We start from the raw sequence: 19122 nt of genomic DNA, 5'->3' as shown, positions 1-19122 counted from the left end.
CACCAATCCTTTATTCCTTCCAACTCTCCCACCAATATTCTGCTCCTTCCCACTGTCCCGCCATCCACATTTCAATCCCGCAGCCACTGAATCTTGCGTTTTTTCTCTGAAATGCTGGTGTCTTACAGCCAAAAAAGAGCCCACCACCATACCAGATTGGCATAAAATAAGACCCTGAAAACTCAGCTTAAGCTAGGGTTGTCTATAAAATGTCCATTAAAGTAAAAAGCAATACTCATACTTACCAATTGTTGGAATAGGCTGCATGAACTCATCCTGTTTTAACTTAAACAAAATAGTAGTTTTCCCAGCACCATCTAATCCTAACGTAACAACTCGAATTTCCATTTTTGGTCCAATGTGAACTCTATTGTCCTATAATTAAAAAATTTTTAAATATTTTTATTTGATATAGAATTAGAAAGTATTATTATTTATGCTTTAATATAAAATACCTCTGTTAATTATTTCCTCATCTCTTACTCATTCCTCAACCCGGAGTTGAAATCTGAGTTGTATTCCCAAGATACCATGAATAACATCTTCTCAGAGAGATGAATCACTCCTCATTGCTACATCTCTCCTCAAGAAAACTGGCTAGAGGCCAGCCCCGTGGCCAAGTGGTTAAGTTTGCACACTCCCCTTTGGCAGCCCAGGGTTTCACCGGTTCAGATCTGGACACAGACCTAGCACCACTCATCAAGCCATGCTGAGGCAGCATGCCACATAGCAGAACTAGAAGTGCCTACAACTAGAATACACAACTACGTACTGGGGAGCTTTGGGGAGAAGAAGAAGAAAAAAAAGGACTGGCAACAGATGTTAGCTCAGGTGCCAATCTTTAAAAAAAAAAAGAAATATAACTGACTACTTTGTTTTTATATAAATTAATAAATGCAGGGGCCAGCCCCATGCCTAGTGGTTAAGTTCGGCGTGCTCCACTTTGGCAGCCCAGGTTCGGTTCCCAGGCACAGACCTACACCACCTGTCAGCGGCCATGCTGTGGTGGCAACCCACATACAAAACAGAAGAAGTCTGGCACAGATGTTAGCTCAGGGTGAATCCTCCTCAGAAAAAAAAAAAATTGCATACACACACCCTTAATTTTTCCAGATTTTCTAGCTCAAGTGAATCATCAATATATTAATTAAAAATGAAAACTGATCATTTCCCACAAATATCCACTGTTAACAATTTCATAAACCACCCATTTTCCTAAGCACACATTGGTTTATATATACACACAAAAATATATATATATTTTTTAAAACTAATAAATTTAAAAGAACATACATACTGCAAAATAACTTTTTACACTCAACAGTATATTATGGAATCCTTTCATTTCAAAACATACAGACCTACCTTTTTCTTTCAATTGTTTCATTATATTCCATGAACCACAATTTAACCAATCCCCAACTGATAGATATTAGGTCATCCCTAATTTTCGACATTATAAATAATGCTGCAATGAACATACTTGTATATATTACTAGCTGCATGAGCTCTCTGCCTCACTTCTTTCATCTATAAAATGAGGATAAAAATAGTACCAAACTTACACAGGATTTTTGCAAGGATTCATTTTCAAAAATACATGTAAAAGTAATTATAACAGCTCCTGGCACTGGCATATGATGAGTGCTACATGAGTGTCAGCAATTATTATTTTGCTTTCTCATTTGAGCATTCTTTTCTTGGCTTTTATGATACAAATTTTTTAGGTTTCATCCCACCTTTTTGGATGCTCACTCTCATTTTCCTTTTATCCACTTCTTCAATGCTGGTATTCTTAAGAGTCATTATGAGGCCTGTTTCTCATTCTATACTTTCTCATTTACTCCATACACGTCAATTACCGTCTATATAACAATGGCTCCCAAATCTACACTTCAGTCCAGTCCAAAACCTCAGAAATAAAACAATATATGGATCAGAATACCTTTGTGAGAACTCTAGAGACCAACTGAGAAGCTACAGCACCCAGACCAACATAAAACCAGGAAAGGATTCCAGCAAAAGGGATAGGAGAATTCACAGAATTCTGTGTACCATCTGTGCCCATCCCCCTACCTGGGGCGGGGGGGGCATAGCATGGTGCAATCAGGAGGAAAAGTCCCATATGAGGCTCCTTCCTTGGGACAGAAACAAACGAGTGGACTGAGCAATGTTCTGGCTTATCTTGGGGCTCCCCTAGAGACTGGTTTCTGTTTCATCCAACTTGGACCTCCTAGGGACTGGCAGTACGGTTTGGAAGCCAGTGGAAAGAGAGGCAAGGATATGGCATGTTAGAGTTCTGCAGAGAGCCCATGGGAGCAAGAGATTACTGGCCTTCAAGAAAACATAGGGGAAAGCTGCTTAGGGAATTTGAGACAGGTAAAAGCACACGCACAAGCCCAGAGAAGACACATCCCCAGAAGAGCTTTTAGAAGTCCTAGAATCTCTAGTTGGCTGATGGGTGAAGTCTTCAAAGCTAGTCCATAAAGATTGGGAGGGGGCCGGCCTGGTGGCGCAGTGGTTAAGTTCGCACGTTCCGCTTCTCAGCGGCCTGGGGTTCACTGGTTCGGATCCCGGGTGCGGACATAGCACCGCTTGACACACCATGCTGTGGTAGGCGTCCCACATATAAAGCAGAGGAAGATGGGCACGGATGTTAGCTCAGGGCCAGGCTTCCTCAGCAAAAAGAGGAGGACTGGCAGTAGTTAGCTGAGGGCTAATCTTCCTCAAAAAAAAAAAAAAAAAAGATTGGGAGAGGTGGTTGTTTTTTCAAATGCCCGAATCTCAACGAAAGATTACAAGGCATATCAAGAAACAGGGAAATATGGCCCATTCAAAGGAAGAAATAAACTTTGAAAAAGTGACACTGAAGAAATTCAGATCTATGAGTTGCTGGACAAAGAATTTAAAATAACTGTCAAAGAGATGCTCACTGAGCAAAAAGAAACACAGACAAGTAAACAAAATCAGGAAAATGATGAACAGACAAAAGAATATCAAAAAAAGAACTAAACAGAAATTCCAGAGCTGAAAATATACTAACTGCCCTGGCAAGTTCACTAGAGAGTTTCAACAGTAAACTTCATCAGGCAGAAGAAATAATCAGCAAACTCAAAGACAAGTCATCTGAAATCATCAAGTTAGAGGAACAAAAAGAAAAAACGATGAAGAGAAGTGAAGAGAGCCTAAGGGACTTATGGGACACTAGTAAGCCAACCAACATAGACATTATGAGAGCCCCAAAAGGAGGAGAGAGAAGAAAAGGAGCAGAGAGAGCTTATTTGAAGAAATAATGGCTGAAAACTTCCAAGTCTGAAGAGAAAAATGGACATAAAAATTCTAGAAGCTCAACGTATTCCATCAGGATAAACTCAAAGAGACCGACACTAAGACACATTACAATCAAACTCAAAACTCAAAAACAAAGAGAGAGGGTCCAGCCTGGTGGCGCAGCAGTTAAGTGTGCACGTTCCGCTTCTCAGTGGCCCAGGGTTCGCCAGTGTGGATCCCGGGTGTGGACACGGCACCGCTTGGCAAAAGCCATGCTGTGGTAGGCATCCCACATATAAAATGGAGGAAGATGGGCATGGATGTTAGCTCAGGGCCAGTCTTTCTCAGCAAAAAGAAGAAGATTGGCAGTAGTTAGCTCAGAGCTAATCTTCCTCAAAAAAAAAAAAAAAAAAAAAAGAGAGAATCTTGAAAACATCAAGAGAAAGTGACTCATCACACACAAGGGAGCTTCCAGGAGATTATCAGCGGATATCTCAGCAGAAAGTGTGCAGGCCAGAAGGGAGTAGGATGATATATTCAAAGTGCTAAAAAGAAAAAAGCTGTCAACCAAGAATGTTATATAAGGCAAAACTCTCCTTCACAGCAAAAGCTGAGGGAGTCATTACCACTAGACCTGCTCTACTAGACCTGCTAAAGGGGTCCTTCAAGTTGAAACAAAAGGATGCTGGACAACAATAGGAAACCATATGAAAATATAAAATGGTAAAGGTAAATACACAGACAAATAATAAACCTGTATTATTGTAATTTTGGTGCATAAATTTATTTATAGAACTAAAATAATAAAAATATAAAAAGTACTATAAGCCTGTTAATAGGTATACAATACATAATGATGTAATTTGTGACATCAATAACATATGGGGGGGTGGAGCTGTAAAAGAGAAGAGTTTTTGTATGCAATTGAAGTTAAATTGTTATCAGTTTAAAATACAATGTTTTCTGCCAGGCCTACCCTATACACATCTCCCTGGCATCCTCTGCAGCCAAGAGCTGCAGTGGCTGTCGCTGTCCCCCGACCTCACCTCCCTCTGGGTCCACCAACCTATTTTAGTTCTTCCCTTCCCCAGAGGCATCTCTTCCTGGCCTCAGGTCTGTATTTTAAAATGACCAAAGTGAAATAGCCTTCCTGAGAAAAACAAAAAATAAAATAAAATAGAATGTTATAACTAAGATGTTTCATGTACAGACATTCCTCAGAAATACTGTGGGTTCAGTTCCAGACCACTGCAATAAAGTGAGTATCTCAAAGCAAGTCACACCAATTTTTTGGTTTCCCACTGCATATAAAAGTTATGTTTACACTATACTGTAACCTATTAAGTGTGCAATAGCATTATGTCTAAAAAAAAGTACATACCTTAATTAAAAAATACTTTATTGCTAAAAAATGCTAACCATCATCTGAGCCTTCTGTGAATTATAATCTTTTTGCTGGTGGAGGGCCTTGTAAAAAATGCAATATCTGCAAAGCACAATAAAGCGAAGTACAATAAAGCGAGGTATGCCTGTAACTGCAATGGTAAACACACAAAAACCCCACAGAATATACACAAAAGGAAATGAATCACAAAAGGGAATCAAACCATGTCACTACAAAAAAATCAATAAAACACAAAAGAAGGCAGTAAGAGGAAAAGAGAGACAAAAAAGCTTTAAGATAACAGAAAACAATTAACAAAATGGAAATAGTAAGTCCTTACCTATCAATAATAACTTTAAATAGAAATGGATTTAGTCCACCAATTAAAAGACACAGTTTGACTAAATGGATAAAAAAACAAAATCCAACAATATGCTGTCCACAGGAGACTCACTTTATATCTAAGGACACACACAGGCTGAAAGTGAAAGAATAGAAAAAGATATTCCAGGTAAATCAAACTGAAAAGAGAGCAGGGGTGACTATCCTAATATGAGACAAATAGACTTTAAATCAGAAACTGTTATAAGAAACAAAGGTCATTATATCATTAAAGGGTAAATTTATGAAGAAGGTATAACAATTATAAATATTTGGATTATAAATATATGGATTAAAGCCCTAAACATAAGACCCAAAACTAAAACTCCTAGAAGAAAATGGGAAAAGGTTCATGACACTGGATTTGGCAATGATTTCCTGGATATGGCACCAAAAGCACAGTCAACAAAAGGAAAAATTAGACAAATGGCACTGTATCAATCTTAAAAACTTTTGTGAATCAAAGGATACTCTGAACAGAGCGAAGAAGCAACCTATGGAATGGGAGAAAATATTTGCAAATCATATATCTGATCATGGATTCGTATCCAGAATATAAAAATAAAGAACTCCAACAACTCAACAACAAAAAATCAAGTAACTTGATTTAAAAATGGGGAAAGGACTCGTGCAAAATTTCTCCAAAGAAGATATAAAATGGCTAACAAGCATGAAAAGATGCTCAACATTACTAGTCATCAGAGAAATGCAAATCAAAGCCACAATGAGAGATCACCTCATAACCATCAGGATGGCTACTATCAAAAACAGAAACAAAAAATAACAAGTGTTGGTGAAAATATGGAGCAACTGGAACACTTGTGCACTGTTGATGGGATTATAATATGGTGCAGCCACTACAATAAACAGTATAGCATTTCCTCAAAGAACTAAAAATAGAACTACCATAGGATCCAGTATTCCCACTTCTGGACATATATACAAAAGAACTGAAAGCAAGGTCTCAAAGAGATATTTGCACACCCATGTTCATAGCAGCACTATTCACAATAGCCAAGAGGTGGAAGTAACCCAAATGTCCATCAATGGATGAACAGAAAAACAAAATGTGGTATACACAGACAACGGAATATCATTTAGCCTTAAAAGAGAAGGAAGTTCTGTCACATGCTACATGAATGAACTTTGAGCACATTATGCTAAATGAAATAAGCCAGTTATAAAAAGACAAATACCGTATGATTCTACTTATATGAGGTATTTAGAGTAGTCAAATTCAAAGAAACAGAAAGTAGAATGGTGGTTACCACGAGCTGGTGAAAGGAGGGAAAAAGAGGGTTATTGTTTATTAAGATACAGAGTTTCAGATTTGTAAGATGAAAAATTTCTGGAAATCTGTTTCACACAATGTAAATATACTCAATAATACTGAACTGTACACTTAAAAATGGGTAAGATGGTAAATTTCATATTATGTGTTTTTTACAACAGTAAAAAAAATGTGGTACATCCTCACAATAAAGTACCTTGCAGCTGTAAAATGGGAACAGAAAATGTTGCTGTATAATGCTATCGAGTGATCTCCAGGATGTACACTTAAGTGAGAAGAGCAAAGTGAAGAAGTGTGTAAGGTATTCTACCTTCAAATGTGGGGGATGTGCATACAAATATGTAAACATGTGTCCCTATATTTTTTTAAATGATGAACAAAACTGAGAAAAATTCTTAATGGTTTTCTATGGGGAAGGGAGGAAATGGGTGGAGGGGTTAGGGATAGAAGCTAGACTTCTCTGAATACACCTTGCTTGGTAGATTTGACTCTGGACCATGTAAATGTTTCACATAATTATAAAACAAAATTAAATGTGAAGAAAAACAGTCCCTAAAAATGCAACATGGAACACACGAACATTTTTAAATTAGGGGGAATCACTTTAAAAGAAACCAAAATATATCAATCAAGTGCCCATACAGGACTTGTTTGGATTCTGTCAAAAAAAAAATTTGTTTTAAATCTTTGAAATTTGAATATTAGCTGAATAACAGGTAATTTTAGAGATTTACTATTAAATTTTTTGGGTGTGATAACAGTATTTTACCTATTTTTTAAAAAGAGTCCTTACTTTTTAGAGATACGCCCGAAAATATCTCATAGATCAAATGATATGAACTTGGAATGAAATGACATGTTGGGATTTGTTTCAAAATAACCTGGGAGACTGTAGGTAGAAAGGGGAGTAGGGAAAAGGGTATATGAAATAAAAAGTTTTTAAATGTTAAAGCAGGTGATGGGTATAGGGAGATTCATTACTACTTTCTATTTTCCACTGATAAAAATTTTTATTTTAAATCCTATGATTCATGAATTTCTTAGTTGTCTCTTCAAGCTGATTATCATGGAATGTAAAACAATTATGATTTGTTGGAAAACATACCTAAAAATGAAGTACAGTACATTACCTTTGTAAAAGTGACAGGGATGCTGGCATCCAATTGAATGTGATCTGCAACCTCTGTAAACTGCTGCTGCTGTTTTTGCAATGTTTCCAGTAACCTTGTAATTTCTTGTTTTGCCAAGACAACTCTACAATCATCCTAGAAAAGAGAAGACAGTATGTCTTGTGAACTCAGTAGAGAAATAAGGGAAAAAAGAGATATCACCAAAACTCAAGAAAAGCTCATTGAGCCTTGTAATATTCAAAGTTAACTTAAATATAATTTGACTAGGATAATAATAACTGGGCATTAATAGACAATTTAAGAGCCCATCAACAGAAGAATAAATAAGTAAATTATGGTATATTCACAAATGCAACAGTATACCACAAGGAAAATGAACCACAATTACATGTGATAATATGAACTTCACAAACATAATGTAGAGGAAAAGAAGAAATGACATGAAAAATTCATACTGTATGATTCCATTTATATTAATTACCAAAACAGGCAAAAATAAGGTATGCATTAGAAGCCAGAATAGTAATTTATCCTTAGAGGGGAAGGCAAGTAGTTATTAAAAGGAGTCTGAGGGGTTTCTGGGGTGCTGGTAAAGTTCTGTTACTTGATCTGGGTGCCAGTCACACAGCAATGTCTAGTCTGCAAATTCAGCCAGCTGAACACTTACACACTCATTTCTGTATGTATGTTATACTTCTAAGAGAAGTTTTTAAAATAATTTAAGATATACACGCATTGGTTTAAAAAAAAGGGGACTAAAGGTCAAACTGTGAAAGAGCCCCAGGCCCTCTCCTCCAAGCCAAGCACTCTACAGTTTCTCAAATATTATTTCAGAGATATTCTATACGTATACCAATATATTCTTCCTAAGAGAGATCTCCCAACAATATGTAAGCTCCATGAGAGCAGTGGTGTTGTTGGATTTTGCTCACTGTTGCACATTATTAGTTGATAGAAATTCCATTGTTGCAGTTGCTCAGAACAAAAACCTTGAAGTCATTCTTGCCTTCTCCTCCCTCATGCCCCACATGCAATCTATCAACAAATCCTATTGGATACCCAGAATCTGGACACTTCTAACCCCCACTATCCAAGCACTATTCTCTCTCATTTGGAATTCTACAACAGCCTCCTAACAATTGAACTCCTTTCTTTCATCTTTGATTTCCTTTTCCTATTTTTTACACATCAGCCAGAGTAATCCTCTTAACAGGTAGGATCAAGTCATTCTTGTGCTCCAAACCCCACAATGGTTTCCCCATTTCAATCAGTAAAAGCTGAAGTCCTTCCAGTGACCCACAAGGGCTTCCTCACACATAATTCCTTATTAGCTCTGATTTTAGCTCCTTTTACTCTCTCCTTTGCTTTATCTATTCCAGCCACAGTGCCCTCTTTTACTGTTCCTCAAATACACCAGGATGCTGCCCTAAGGTTTTTGCCCTAACCGTTTCCTCAGCTGGAATGTTCTTTCCCCCATTAGGGCTTGAACTAATTCCTTCACCTTCTTCTCCTTTGAGTCTTTGCTCAGATCTCACCTTTTCTCAATGATGCTCACCCTGACTAATAATGCAATCTGCTATACCCACACATGTTTTCTTTTTTCCTTAGCTCTTATCACTTAAACATAGTATAAAATTTACTTATTCAGATATGGTTATAGTTTACTGTCTGTCTTCTCCTTGCTAGAATGCTAATTCCAGGGGCCAGCCCCATGGCCAAGTGGTTAAGTTCATGCACTCCACTTTGGCTAGCCAGGGTTTCGCCAGTTCAGATCCTGGGCACAGACATGGCACCACTCATCAAGCCATGCTGAGGTGGCATCCTACATAGCACAACCAGAAGGACCTATAACTAGAATAAACAACTATGTACTGGGGGGGCTTTGGGGAGAAGAAGAAGAAAAAGAAGACTGGCAACAGATGTTAACTCAGGTGCCGATCTTTAAAACAAAACAAAACAAGAATGCTAATTCCAAAGATTATGGCTTTGTTTTGTTTACTGATATATCCCATGTACCTAGAATGTATACAGCACATAGGCATTCAGTACACATTTGCTAAAGGAATAAACAAGTCCTCACCATTCAGCAGCATGCCTTCAACTTAGATGATGCATCAGTTTTTTGGAGGGGAGAGACGATTAAGTTTTGTTCTCAAAATTGGTAATAAATGTATGGATGTTTCATCCATTCCTTTGTTCAATTACCTCTGTGGCAAGAACTTTTAAGAATATTGGTTGGAGTGAGGGTTCTATGGCCATAAATCAGAACAAAACTAATAGGTCCATATGAAAAATGAATCTAAGACCCCAATTTTAATTGCTTTACCATAGTGAGACAATACCATATCATTAACAATTATCATCACTTTGACAAAACACTTCAGAAACTCTAAAATACTTCTAAATATCTCAGTAACTACAGACATACCTTTTTTTTTTTTTGGTGAGGAAGCTTAGCCCTGAGCTAACATCTGTTGCCAATCTTCCTCTTTCTTGTCTGAGGAAGATTAGCCGTGAGCTAACATCTATGCCAATCTTCCTCTGTTTTGTATGTGGGTCCCTGCCACAACATGGGTGATGAGTGGTGTAGGTCCATGCTGGGGATCCAAACCTGAGCCACCAAAGCAGAGCATGCCAAACTTAACCACTACACCACAGGGCCAGCCCCACAAACATACTTTTTAATAAAATTAATGTAAAAATACTTTGAAGTATTTTAGGACATGAATCCATTTCTGACTTTGCTCTGTAGCTTGATTACCCATCATGAACTGAACAAGTATTTATTAAGCTCTTTCTAGCCAGATACAAAGAATTTAGAGATACAAAGATGAACAAGATGTATCCAGTCAACATCTAGAAGGACAAATATGCATACTGAATCATATTGCAATCAGAAGACAAAAACCATACCAGTTATCAGAATAGAGAGAACTTAATAGGAAGACCTGTTAACTAGGTGTAGTTATTAACCAGGTAACTAAAAAGGTAAAAGAAAAACCTCTGAGGTAACATGGAGGAAGCAACTGTAGGAAACAGCTACCACCCCCAGAGCCGGAGGAATAAAAGGGAGATGCTGGAATTACAAAAACTTAGAAACTTACAGGAGGGACCCCACAGAGCTGAAACTCAGATTCGGAGGAAAGCAGTCTCCTCTTGTGAGGGGCGACAGTCACAGGAACCCCAAGCAAATGGGAACCCACAGGAAACCACTTCAGCTTTCCAGACTCCCTCTGATGTCCCCTCTATTGGCAGAGCCTAAACTAACATGGAGCCGGCTGGCAAAGCAGATATGATTTGTAGAGTTCCAGTCCCAGCATCACAAAGCAGAGGACAGAAGAATAGGATTGGAGCTCAAAGATAACTTAATAAATGGCATACACATCAATTATTACAATTCAAGGGGATAAGGACTAAACAAGAGCTCAAGACTGCTGTGGTTACAGCCTGGCCTCATTCATCTAAGTCTAATCAGATATTTGATTCAGGGGAAAAAGCTCTACAATGGTAAAGAGTTTAGCTTAGCTCTACAATGCTTCGAAATCAACACAATTATTAGCAATTTATCAGTAAAGATACGATAGACTGCAGTTTATTGGGAATTCCTAGGGCAATAATTAGCCTTACATCGCCCACTCATGAAAACAGATCCAAAACAGAAATGAGTGAGATTGTCATTTTTGTTAGAATAACCTTAAATCTACTTTATTTTAAAAGTACATTCCTGCAAACTGGGTAACAAATTGCTTATGATACCTCAGCCATTAAAAAACATAGGTTTGCTGTAACATGGAAGTTAAGAACCACTGAATTAGGGCAGAGATAGGTAGTACATGCTAGAGAGGCACCCAAAAGAAAAGCAAGAAAGAGAGAGCTTCAAAGAACAGCAAACATTTGAGCTAGACTTTGAAGAAGGATTTCCACTATCAGAAAAGGGAGATGAGCCCACCAAGCAAACAGAATAGTACATGCTTGGCAAAGGAGAGTTAAAGGCTTTGGCATGACTGAAGAATGACAAGAAGTTAGAGAGGTTCTAGAACCCATGGCTTTATGGTGAGGAGGGCATATGAAGGGAAGGACGCTGATACGGTTGGCAGCACAATTTGAGGTTAGAGCCCTCATGTCCTAAGCACAATATGAATGCACGCAGTAACAATGGTAGCAATAGAAACTTATTGATTAAATTAAGAAAATAGACTAGTGTGTACCTCTGGTAATTATCTACTTAACCCTATGAATTCTCCTTCTTAAACTACGTCTCAACCATGTTTAAACTACCAACCTGTTGCAAAGTCTTTTCACAATGGAGACAGGCTGTTGAAACCTGGGACAACAAAATAGTCATATCTTCTTGTTGCTGCCTGAGCCAAATCAGTTTTTCTCGAACATGAGCATCCACAACACTTAGGGCCATTTCTTCTTGGCGACACAGAGTTTCATGCAGATCAGAAAAATAAGCTCGGACACATGACCGGGCATTCTCTGCAGTACCTGGTACCTACAAGAAGAAGTTTTAAACAACGGTAACGTTAACAAAGACTTTATATGTGAAATAATAAAAATTTAAATACCACCTATATCCTTAAAAATTAAAAAATTTGTATCTCGACACTGGATCTTTCCCTTTAACCACAGCCTTTAGATACTCCAACTGTTTAAATGACATCTCAAGCAAATGGAATACCTTACCTCCAGTCTCTCCCACCCCCAAACCTAGTTTCCTCCATCTCAGTAAATGGCAACTCCCTCCTCCAGGTTGTTAAAGACAAAATAATTGGAGTCACCCTTAACACTTCTCTTTCTTATCCCACAACTAGTTGCTCAGAAAATTCTGCTGACTTCAAAATAGATCCAGAATCTGATCATGCCTCACCACCTCCACCTCTACCAACCTGATCCAAGCTATTATCATCTCTCATCCAATTATTATAATAGTCTTCTGATTCGTCTCACTAGATCTACTGCTGCCCCAACAATGTACTCTCCAGCCAGCAGCCAGACTGATCCTTTTTAAAGGTTAAGTCAGGAAGATAAGTATTCTTTTGCTCAAAATTCTTCAGCAGTTTCTCATTCCACACAGAGTAAATGCCAAAGTCCTTTATATGGGGAGTTCAAGGACAGACTCCCTGAGAAAGGGACATCTGAGGGAGGACCTGAAGGAGGTAAGAGAGGGAACCACGCGAATATCTTCAAGAGCATTCCTGGAAAAAAGAAGAGCAAGTGCCTCTAAGGCCCTCTCTGACCTCAACTCCTGCCTGCTCCCCCTCGATCACTCTACTCTAGCCACTCAGCCTCCTCACAGTTTCTTAAGCACACCAGGCACACTCCTACCGCAGAACCTCTGTACTTGCCCTTCTCTCTGCCTGGAACACTCTTCACCCCAAAAATAGTATGGCTCCCTTTCTCATCTCCTTTAGGTCTTTGCTCAGTGTCCCCTTCTCAGGAAGTCTGCCCCTGAACACCCCATATAAAAGTGCACTCCACCTTTCCCTTGTTTTTCTCCAAAGCACCTAACGTACTTCTCCCATAAGTGTTTTCCTTGCTTATTCTCTCTTCACAGTAGAAAGTAAACCCTGCAAAGGCGGAGCTTTTTGACTTGTACAGTGGTGTCTCCTCAGCTAGGACAGTGTCTAGCACTTGGTATGTGTTCAATAAATATTTGCTGACGGAATGAATAAAGTATTTCCACTCTAGCACAACAATGTCCAAGAGAACTTTCTATGAAAATGGACATGTTCTATATCTGCGCTGTCCAATATGGTAGCCACTAGCTACATGTACTTGAAATGTGGCTAGTGGGACTGAGGGACCAAATTTTGTATTTTATTTAATTTTTAACTAAGTTAAACTTCAATAGTCACATGTGGCTAATGGCTACTATATTTGACAGAGCAGTTCTAACATTATTCCTCAATGACTTAGTTTTAAATTTGTGTGATTACCAAAGAAAAATATCACATTTTGTCTGCATTTTGTCATTGCACTTATATTCTCATCTGAAAAGATTCCTTTCTCCTCTATAATTCAATTTTAAAAAGCAACTACAACTATCACCTTACTTCCTTCCTTCTCTTCACAGCCCAACTTCCTAAAAGTTAGACACACTCATTTCCCAACACCCACTTACTCTTCAATTCACTGGAGCCTATCTCCCCTTGATAATTTCATAGAAATAATAAATTCAACATCCAAATTAAACTTATAACCTTGGTGCCATTATCCCCTCCCAAAATTCTTCTTCCTCCCCTATTAGTACTTGATACCACCATCCACCCAGTTAGGCAAAGCAGATACCTAGGCCTAATGCCTGGCCCTCTAAGTTAGCTATCCAATCAATATTATCAATCAATCACTAAGACCTACCTATTCTACTTTAATATCTTAAATCCATCTACTTCTCTCGATTCTCACTACTCTAGTATTACAGGCCATATACATCTCTCAACTGGATAATTTCAGCAACCTCCTAATAGGTCTCCCTGCTTCCAGTCTTGTTGCTCCTGCAATTCATTTTCTACACTGAAGGGCAACCTTTCTTAATGCAAATATGATTATGTTATTCCTATGCCAATTCGTCAATGTCTCATCACTGCCCTTAAGACAATGTCCAAACCCTTTAACATGGCTAACAAAATCCTGCATGATGTGGCCCTTAACTCTCCAACCTCCTTTCTTACCATGCCCCACCCAATACCCAAAGCTTCAACCATAGTGAACTTACTTAAGTTTCCACCTTATGTCCAGTTCTCACTTGCAGACATTTTAACAGACACTTCCCTCTCTGGAATAACTCACTCCTTACCCTACTCTTCCCCCTGACTAAACTGCTTCAAATCTCAGTTTAGTTATCACATCTTCTAAGAAGCCTTCCCTGATTCACCTAAATTATTGCCCCTTTTATAGACTGCCAAGGCATCCTGTACTTCCCCCACAAAATAAACCATTACCACACTTGAAAATCTCTCTTCCAGGATAGATCATAAATTCCATGAAGTCAGAGACTTTTTTAAAAAATTTATTTCCAGTGACTAGCAGTACTGGCACATTGTAATTGCTCAATAAACACTAGAAGGCAAAAAGATTAGATGGAAAAAGGTAAGAAGGTAAAGAAGGAAAAAAAAAATCCATACATGCTCTGTGTGGGCCATTCCAATTCCATCTTCCACTATTTGTTCTCCTCCTTCAATGTGCTGAACAATCCCAACTAATTTTCTGGAATAATCTGAGATTTCCTCAGTGAAGGTCCGTATGCAGTGAGCCATATCTAAAATTGATGCTCGGATCTGGTTAGCTTCTGGTTCCAATACTGAATGCTATAAAATGCAACATAATTATAGAAAAGAACTCAATATTGACTAATGATATAAAAAGCTATTCAAATCGCCATTAATAAAAAAATCAGTCACAAGTGGCTTTATAAACATTTACAAAAAGCACAGCATAAGAAATACTAATTTGCCTTCACCCCAAAACTATTTATCCTGCAAAGAAATAATTTAAAATTTGAAAATCCATTTATTAATAAACAAGAATCCAAGCAACTTGAAAATTTTATTATAAACAGTAGTTTATCAGTAGATATAAATATTGTCAAAACAATCCAGTGCATTATGAAAACATGCACACAAAGAAGAGAACTTCTGTTTTCTGCTAGAAAGCCGTTGTTCAGTAAAGAAAGAATCAGGATGCAGCTCTGAAATTTTTATTACAACATTCAGAAATTAAATCTCTTGTTTCTTTACAGGCTACCAAGCTCAAGTCATTCATCACTTAACTCTGCTTCAATCCCTACTTCTAACATAAAGACCCAAGTCAGCGAAAACAAATGGTGGGCTGGTAAACTAAGTAGCGTCATCCAGGTTAATTATACTCATACCTTGTGACCTTGGTGCTTTCCATATTCTTTGCAGACACAGCACATAAGTGGGCTAGTTTGACAGCCTTCTTCCAAGCAAACAAACTCAATGGCATGCACCTGATGCTGAGAGCACATGGTTTTCTCATGAGGTTTATCAGCTAGAGGCACTCGCCTGTGCTTTGCTAATGTCTTTGTAGAATGAGTAACTTGGGAACACTCTGAGCACAGGTGAGTTGCACATACAGTGCAATATACAGATGCAACGTGAGCTTCATCTTCATCACAACGAATGATGCTCTGATAAATAAAAAATTAATGTCTTAAAACTGAATCATTATAGTGAATCATTACATGAATCTAATCAGTATAACATGACAAATTTTGAAATATAAAAGCCCATAATCTTTTTTTTTAACTGATCAGTCTTTATATATGAAAATATACTGGTAATTAAGTACAAAGGTCATCCATTACTCATCTGAAGACAGTATTCATTTCTATGGATAAGTGAGAAGCTATTTCCAAAACCGACTATCAATATATGCTTCAAATTTGAGGCCAAAAATAAAACTAACCTCATAGTTTACAGTCAGTGCAAAGATATCTTCCACAAAATTCCCTCACTTTACACACAAGGAACTGAACAACAGAAGTCTTTTTTTAAGACTAAAAACACTGATATTAAATACATCCCCACTGCTTAAAATATTACTTGTCACGATGATGTCTAGGAAGAGAAGAAGCACAAATGCTATTTAGATAACCAGGGGTGTGCATCAGTGTGAAGCTTTTAAAAACACAGATGCCCAGACTCCAACCTGGGAAATACTTATTTCAATAGGTTGTAAATGAAGCCTGAGTTTGTGTATTTATTCCTAAAGCTCCACAGGTGAGTCCATTGCATAATCCTAGTTGAAAACCACTGATTCAGGCAAATAAAAAAAAACCTCTATGATATGCAAGCTTTTAAATATTGTTTCTAATTTTCATGAATCACCAAAAAGCATTTCAAGTTTGAAAATTTTACCTGTCAGGTAATCAAGAATGCTTTGAAAACTTTTGCTGAATATTCAAAGGCAATAATTAGATTTGGTATAAATTTTTCCAGAAAAAAAAATTAGAAAATACATCAATGGTATCATTCAATATCACATTAAAAAAAAAGAATCTAAAGGTAAACAGTTTTGTTTGCAATTATGAGAAATGTGTACCTGTAAAATAAAAATTCAAGTCTTCTGTTTTCTAGAACTGACCAATAATTTACAAGGTCAACATTAGTTAATATTTTAGTGTCTTTTGAAATAAGGATGAAAGATATAGCAAGTGAAAGAACTGCAAAAACTCAAGAAAACAGTGCTTCAGTCTGAAATTCACTTCAATGATGCACTTTATATAAAGAAATCATGATCTAATAAAAGAGAAGTAGAAATCAACCTGACATTTTTTTCCCTTGATACTAAACATGTGGTTTTAAGTTGATCACAAAAATCACTAACTGTTATTTACTACAACTATTCTTATATCCAGAACCTATGAGCTATGCAGACAATCCTTTAAGCGTTAGAAATGTATTTTCAGGGCCGGCCCAGTGGAGTAGCAGTTAAGTTCGTGCACTCTGCTTCGGCGCCCCAGGGTTCACCGGTTTGGATCCCAGGTGTGGACCTGCACACCACTTTAAAGCCATGCAGTGGCAAGTGTCCCGCATATAAAGTAGAGGAAGATGGGCACAGATGTTAGCTCAGGGCCAATCTTTCTCAAAAAAAAAAAAACGTGTATTTTAACCTAGGTTAATGGACTTCTTTCTAACATTCACTAGATATTTGCCTGTCTGGATAAAGAGAGTACATCTACACATAATTTAACCTTTCCATGAAGATATTTAATAATAGTAAGACCCTCAGAAGCTGCTGCTATCTACACTAAATGGCCTCTTCATGGAGTTCCTTTCTTTGTGCTTTACTGTTGACTGATTCACTTTCCCATCCTCTGCTTTAATGTAGCTTACACATCCTTCTTACTCTTCCATAATCTTTTACTCTTTCACTTTATCCCTGGACAGAACTGAATTATGCTAAGGAGACAAGTTTTTGCACACAAACATAGTTTGGGTATAGTATTTTCAGAGAATTCAAGTTTCAGTTTTACTTCCGTTGGGAATACTGTTGTCTTCAGAATTGTAATGTAATGAAAAGATGTGTTTCTGGAATCCTACCTGCTGGAGTAGGTGAGTTAATATTGTGCTTTTAATGGCAAGTATTTTAAATTAAAAGAAAAAGCTCATGCTTGTAACAAATATTTCACCAAGTTCAATCAGTACCTCTCCAGATATCCCGATGGCTTCTTCTGCAGCTCCATACTGACCAATATGTCCATTCTGCAGTCGCTCCAACAGCTCCAATAAAGCAAAATTTTTTTTCAATCCCCAGACACCTGAATCACCTAAAATATAAAAATAAAAATAAATCTAACAAAATGGAATATTAATCATTTTACCTCATATCTCAACCGCAATTTCTAAGTTATATAGTTTAGTCACTAATGTCTAAACTTTAAAAATTCAAATATTCCCCATTTTTTTTATGCTAAAACAATTGTCTTGTTAATATTCTCTTTATAAAGTGAACTCCTCAGCATTCTAAGTAGAATATATTTTAAAGTTCTATTATTTTCCTATCATTTAACTTTATAAATTCTATTTTGTCACTGACTTTTACTATACATACTAAAATAAGTGCTTTGAAATATTTTTTTACAGCAACCTATAGTAAGAAATACATTTTACATTACAACCCAGAATAACATATATAGTATATATACATATAATTGAAACAAGTTTCACACACCAATATTCACCTTTACAGTATGTAATACACTCTGATATTTTTTATTCTATTTTCTTTCTTTTTAAAAAGTTCTGTTCACAACTAATTAAACTGATTTCATAACCACAAATAAGCTATCACTCATGTTTGAACACCACTGTATGAAAGGTACACTTAACCTAAAATAACTCCATCTCTAAGTAAACTGGAACCAGAACAGCTAAAGGTAATATTTTTCCCCATCCCTCATCTAACTTCGAACCCTATAGCAGTCAATGACTATAAAAACTCCCCATGCAAATAGACAGAGCCTCACATCAAAGCAAGACAACAATCCCTTGGAGGCAGATAAGACTCTAGGCACAAGTGAATAAGGACCAATGCTTCTTTCCCCGAGAACTGACCACAAAAGGTCAAATGAGCATGCATATGCGCATGTGTGCATGTGCACATGCACACAAAAACACACAAACTCTTCCTGGGCCTATAAATAAAAGCCAGATGCTTCAGCAGTTAGAAGAAATATCTGTCTGTTATGGTAAGCTTCTATGCAACAAATATCATCCAACACATAGCTGCTGCCTAATACATATTTACTGAATGAATAAATAAACAAAAGGATCATGGGGTCATTGGCTGCAGGGCTCTCCTTGCTCTTGGCCCTCCTTTTCTTTAAAAAAAGAAAAAGAAAAAAAAAGAAACCATCTCTCATTGTGGTTCTCAAAAAATTTTAAACTAGGCTAAATATCTTTAGCCTCCTCTCTGACCTCTGCGACCTCCTTTCCCACGTACCTTCATGCAGCCACCCAGTATTTCGCCCTCAGCCTTGCCACCGCCACAAGCCTTTCTCCTTGTTTTAAATTTTCATACATATTCTACCACAAGCTGAGTTCTATCTACTCCCTTTATATAAAGATTAAGAAGTATACTGAGTCCTTTATTTAAAAATATTGTCTTGACAATTTTCCAAATACTGTCATTATATA

General features: G+C 37.3%; 1 protein-coding gene across 1 annotated transcript in view; it reads right to left on the bottom strand.

Moving 5' to 3' along the window:
* Positions 1 to 19122, bottom strand: part of TRIM23 (tripartite motif containing 23) — a 33124-nt gene that overhangs the window by 5857 nt on the left and 8145 nt on the right. Inside the window, exons 3-8 of the mRNA XM_008523615.2 lie at positions 17632 to 17753; positions 15333 to 15611; positions 14587 to 14769; positions 11739 to 11954; positions 7457 to 7591; positions 246 to 375 (exon numbers count right to left, since the gene is read on the bottom strand). Coding sequence (XP_008521837.1) covers positions 246 to 375; positions 7457 to 7591; positions 11739 to 11954; positions 14587 to 14769; positions 15333 to 15611; positions 17632 to 17753 — 1065 coding nt within the window. The remainder of the gene's footprint in view (positions 1 to 245; positions 376 to 7456; positions 7592 to 11738; positions 11955 to 14586; positions 14770 to 15332; positions 15612 to 17631; positions 17754 to 19122) is intronic.

Source organism: Equus przewalskii, chromosome 20 (assembly GCF_037783145.1).
Source record: "Equus przewalskii isolate Varuska chromosome 20, EquPr2, whole genome shotgun sequence".
Classification (NCBI taxonomy): Eukaryota; Metazoa; Chordata; class Mammalia; order Perissodactyla; family Equidae; genus Equus; species Equus przewalskii.
The sequence above is the reverse complement of the archived record's forward strand: the minus strand, read 5'-3'. Positions and strand labels throughout refer to the sequence as shown.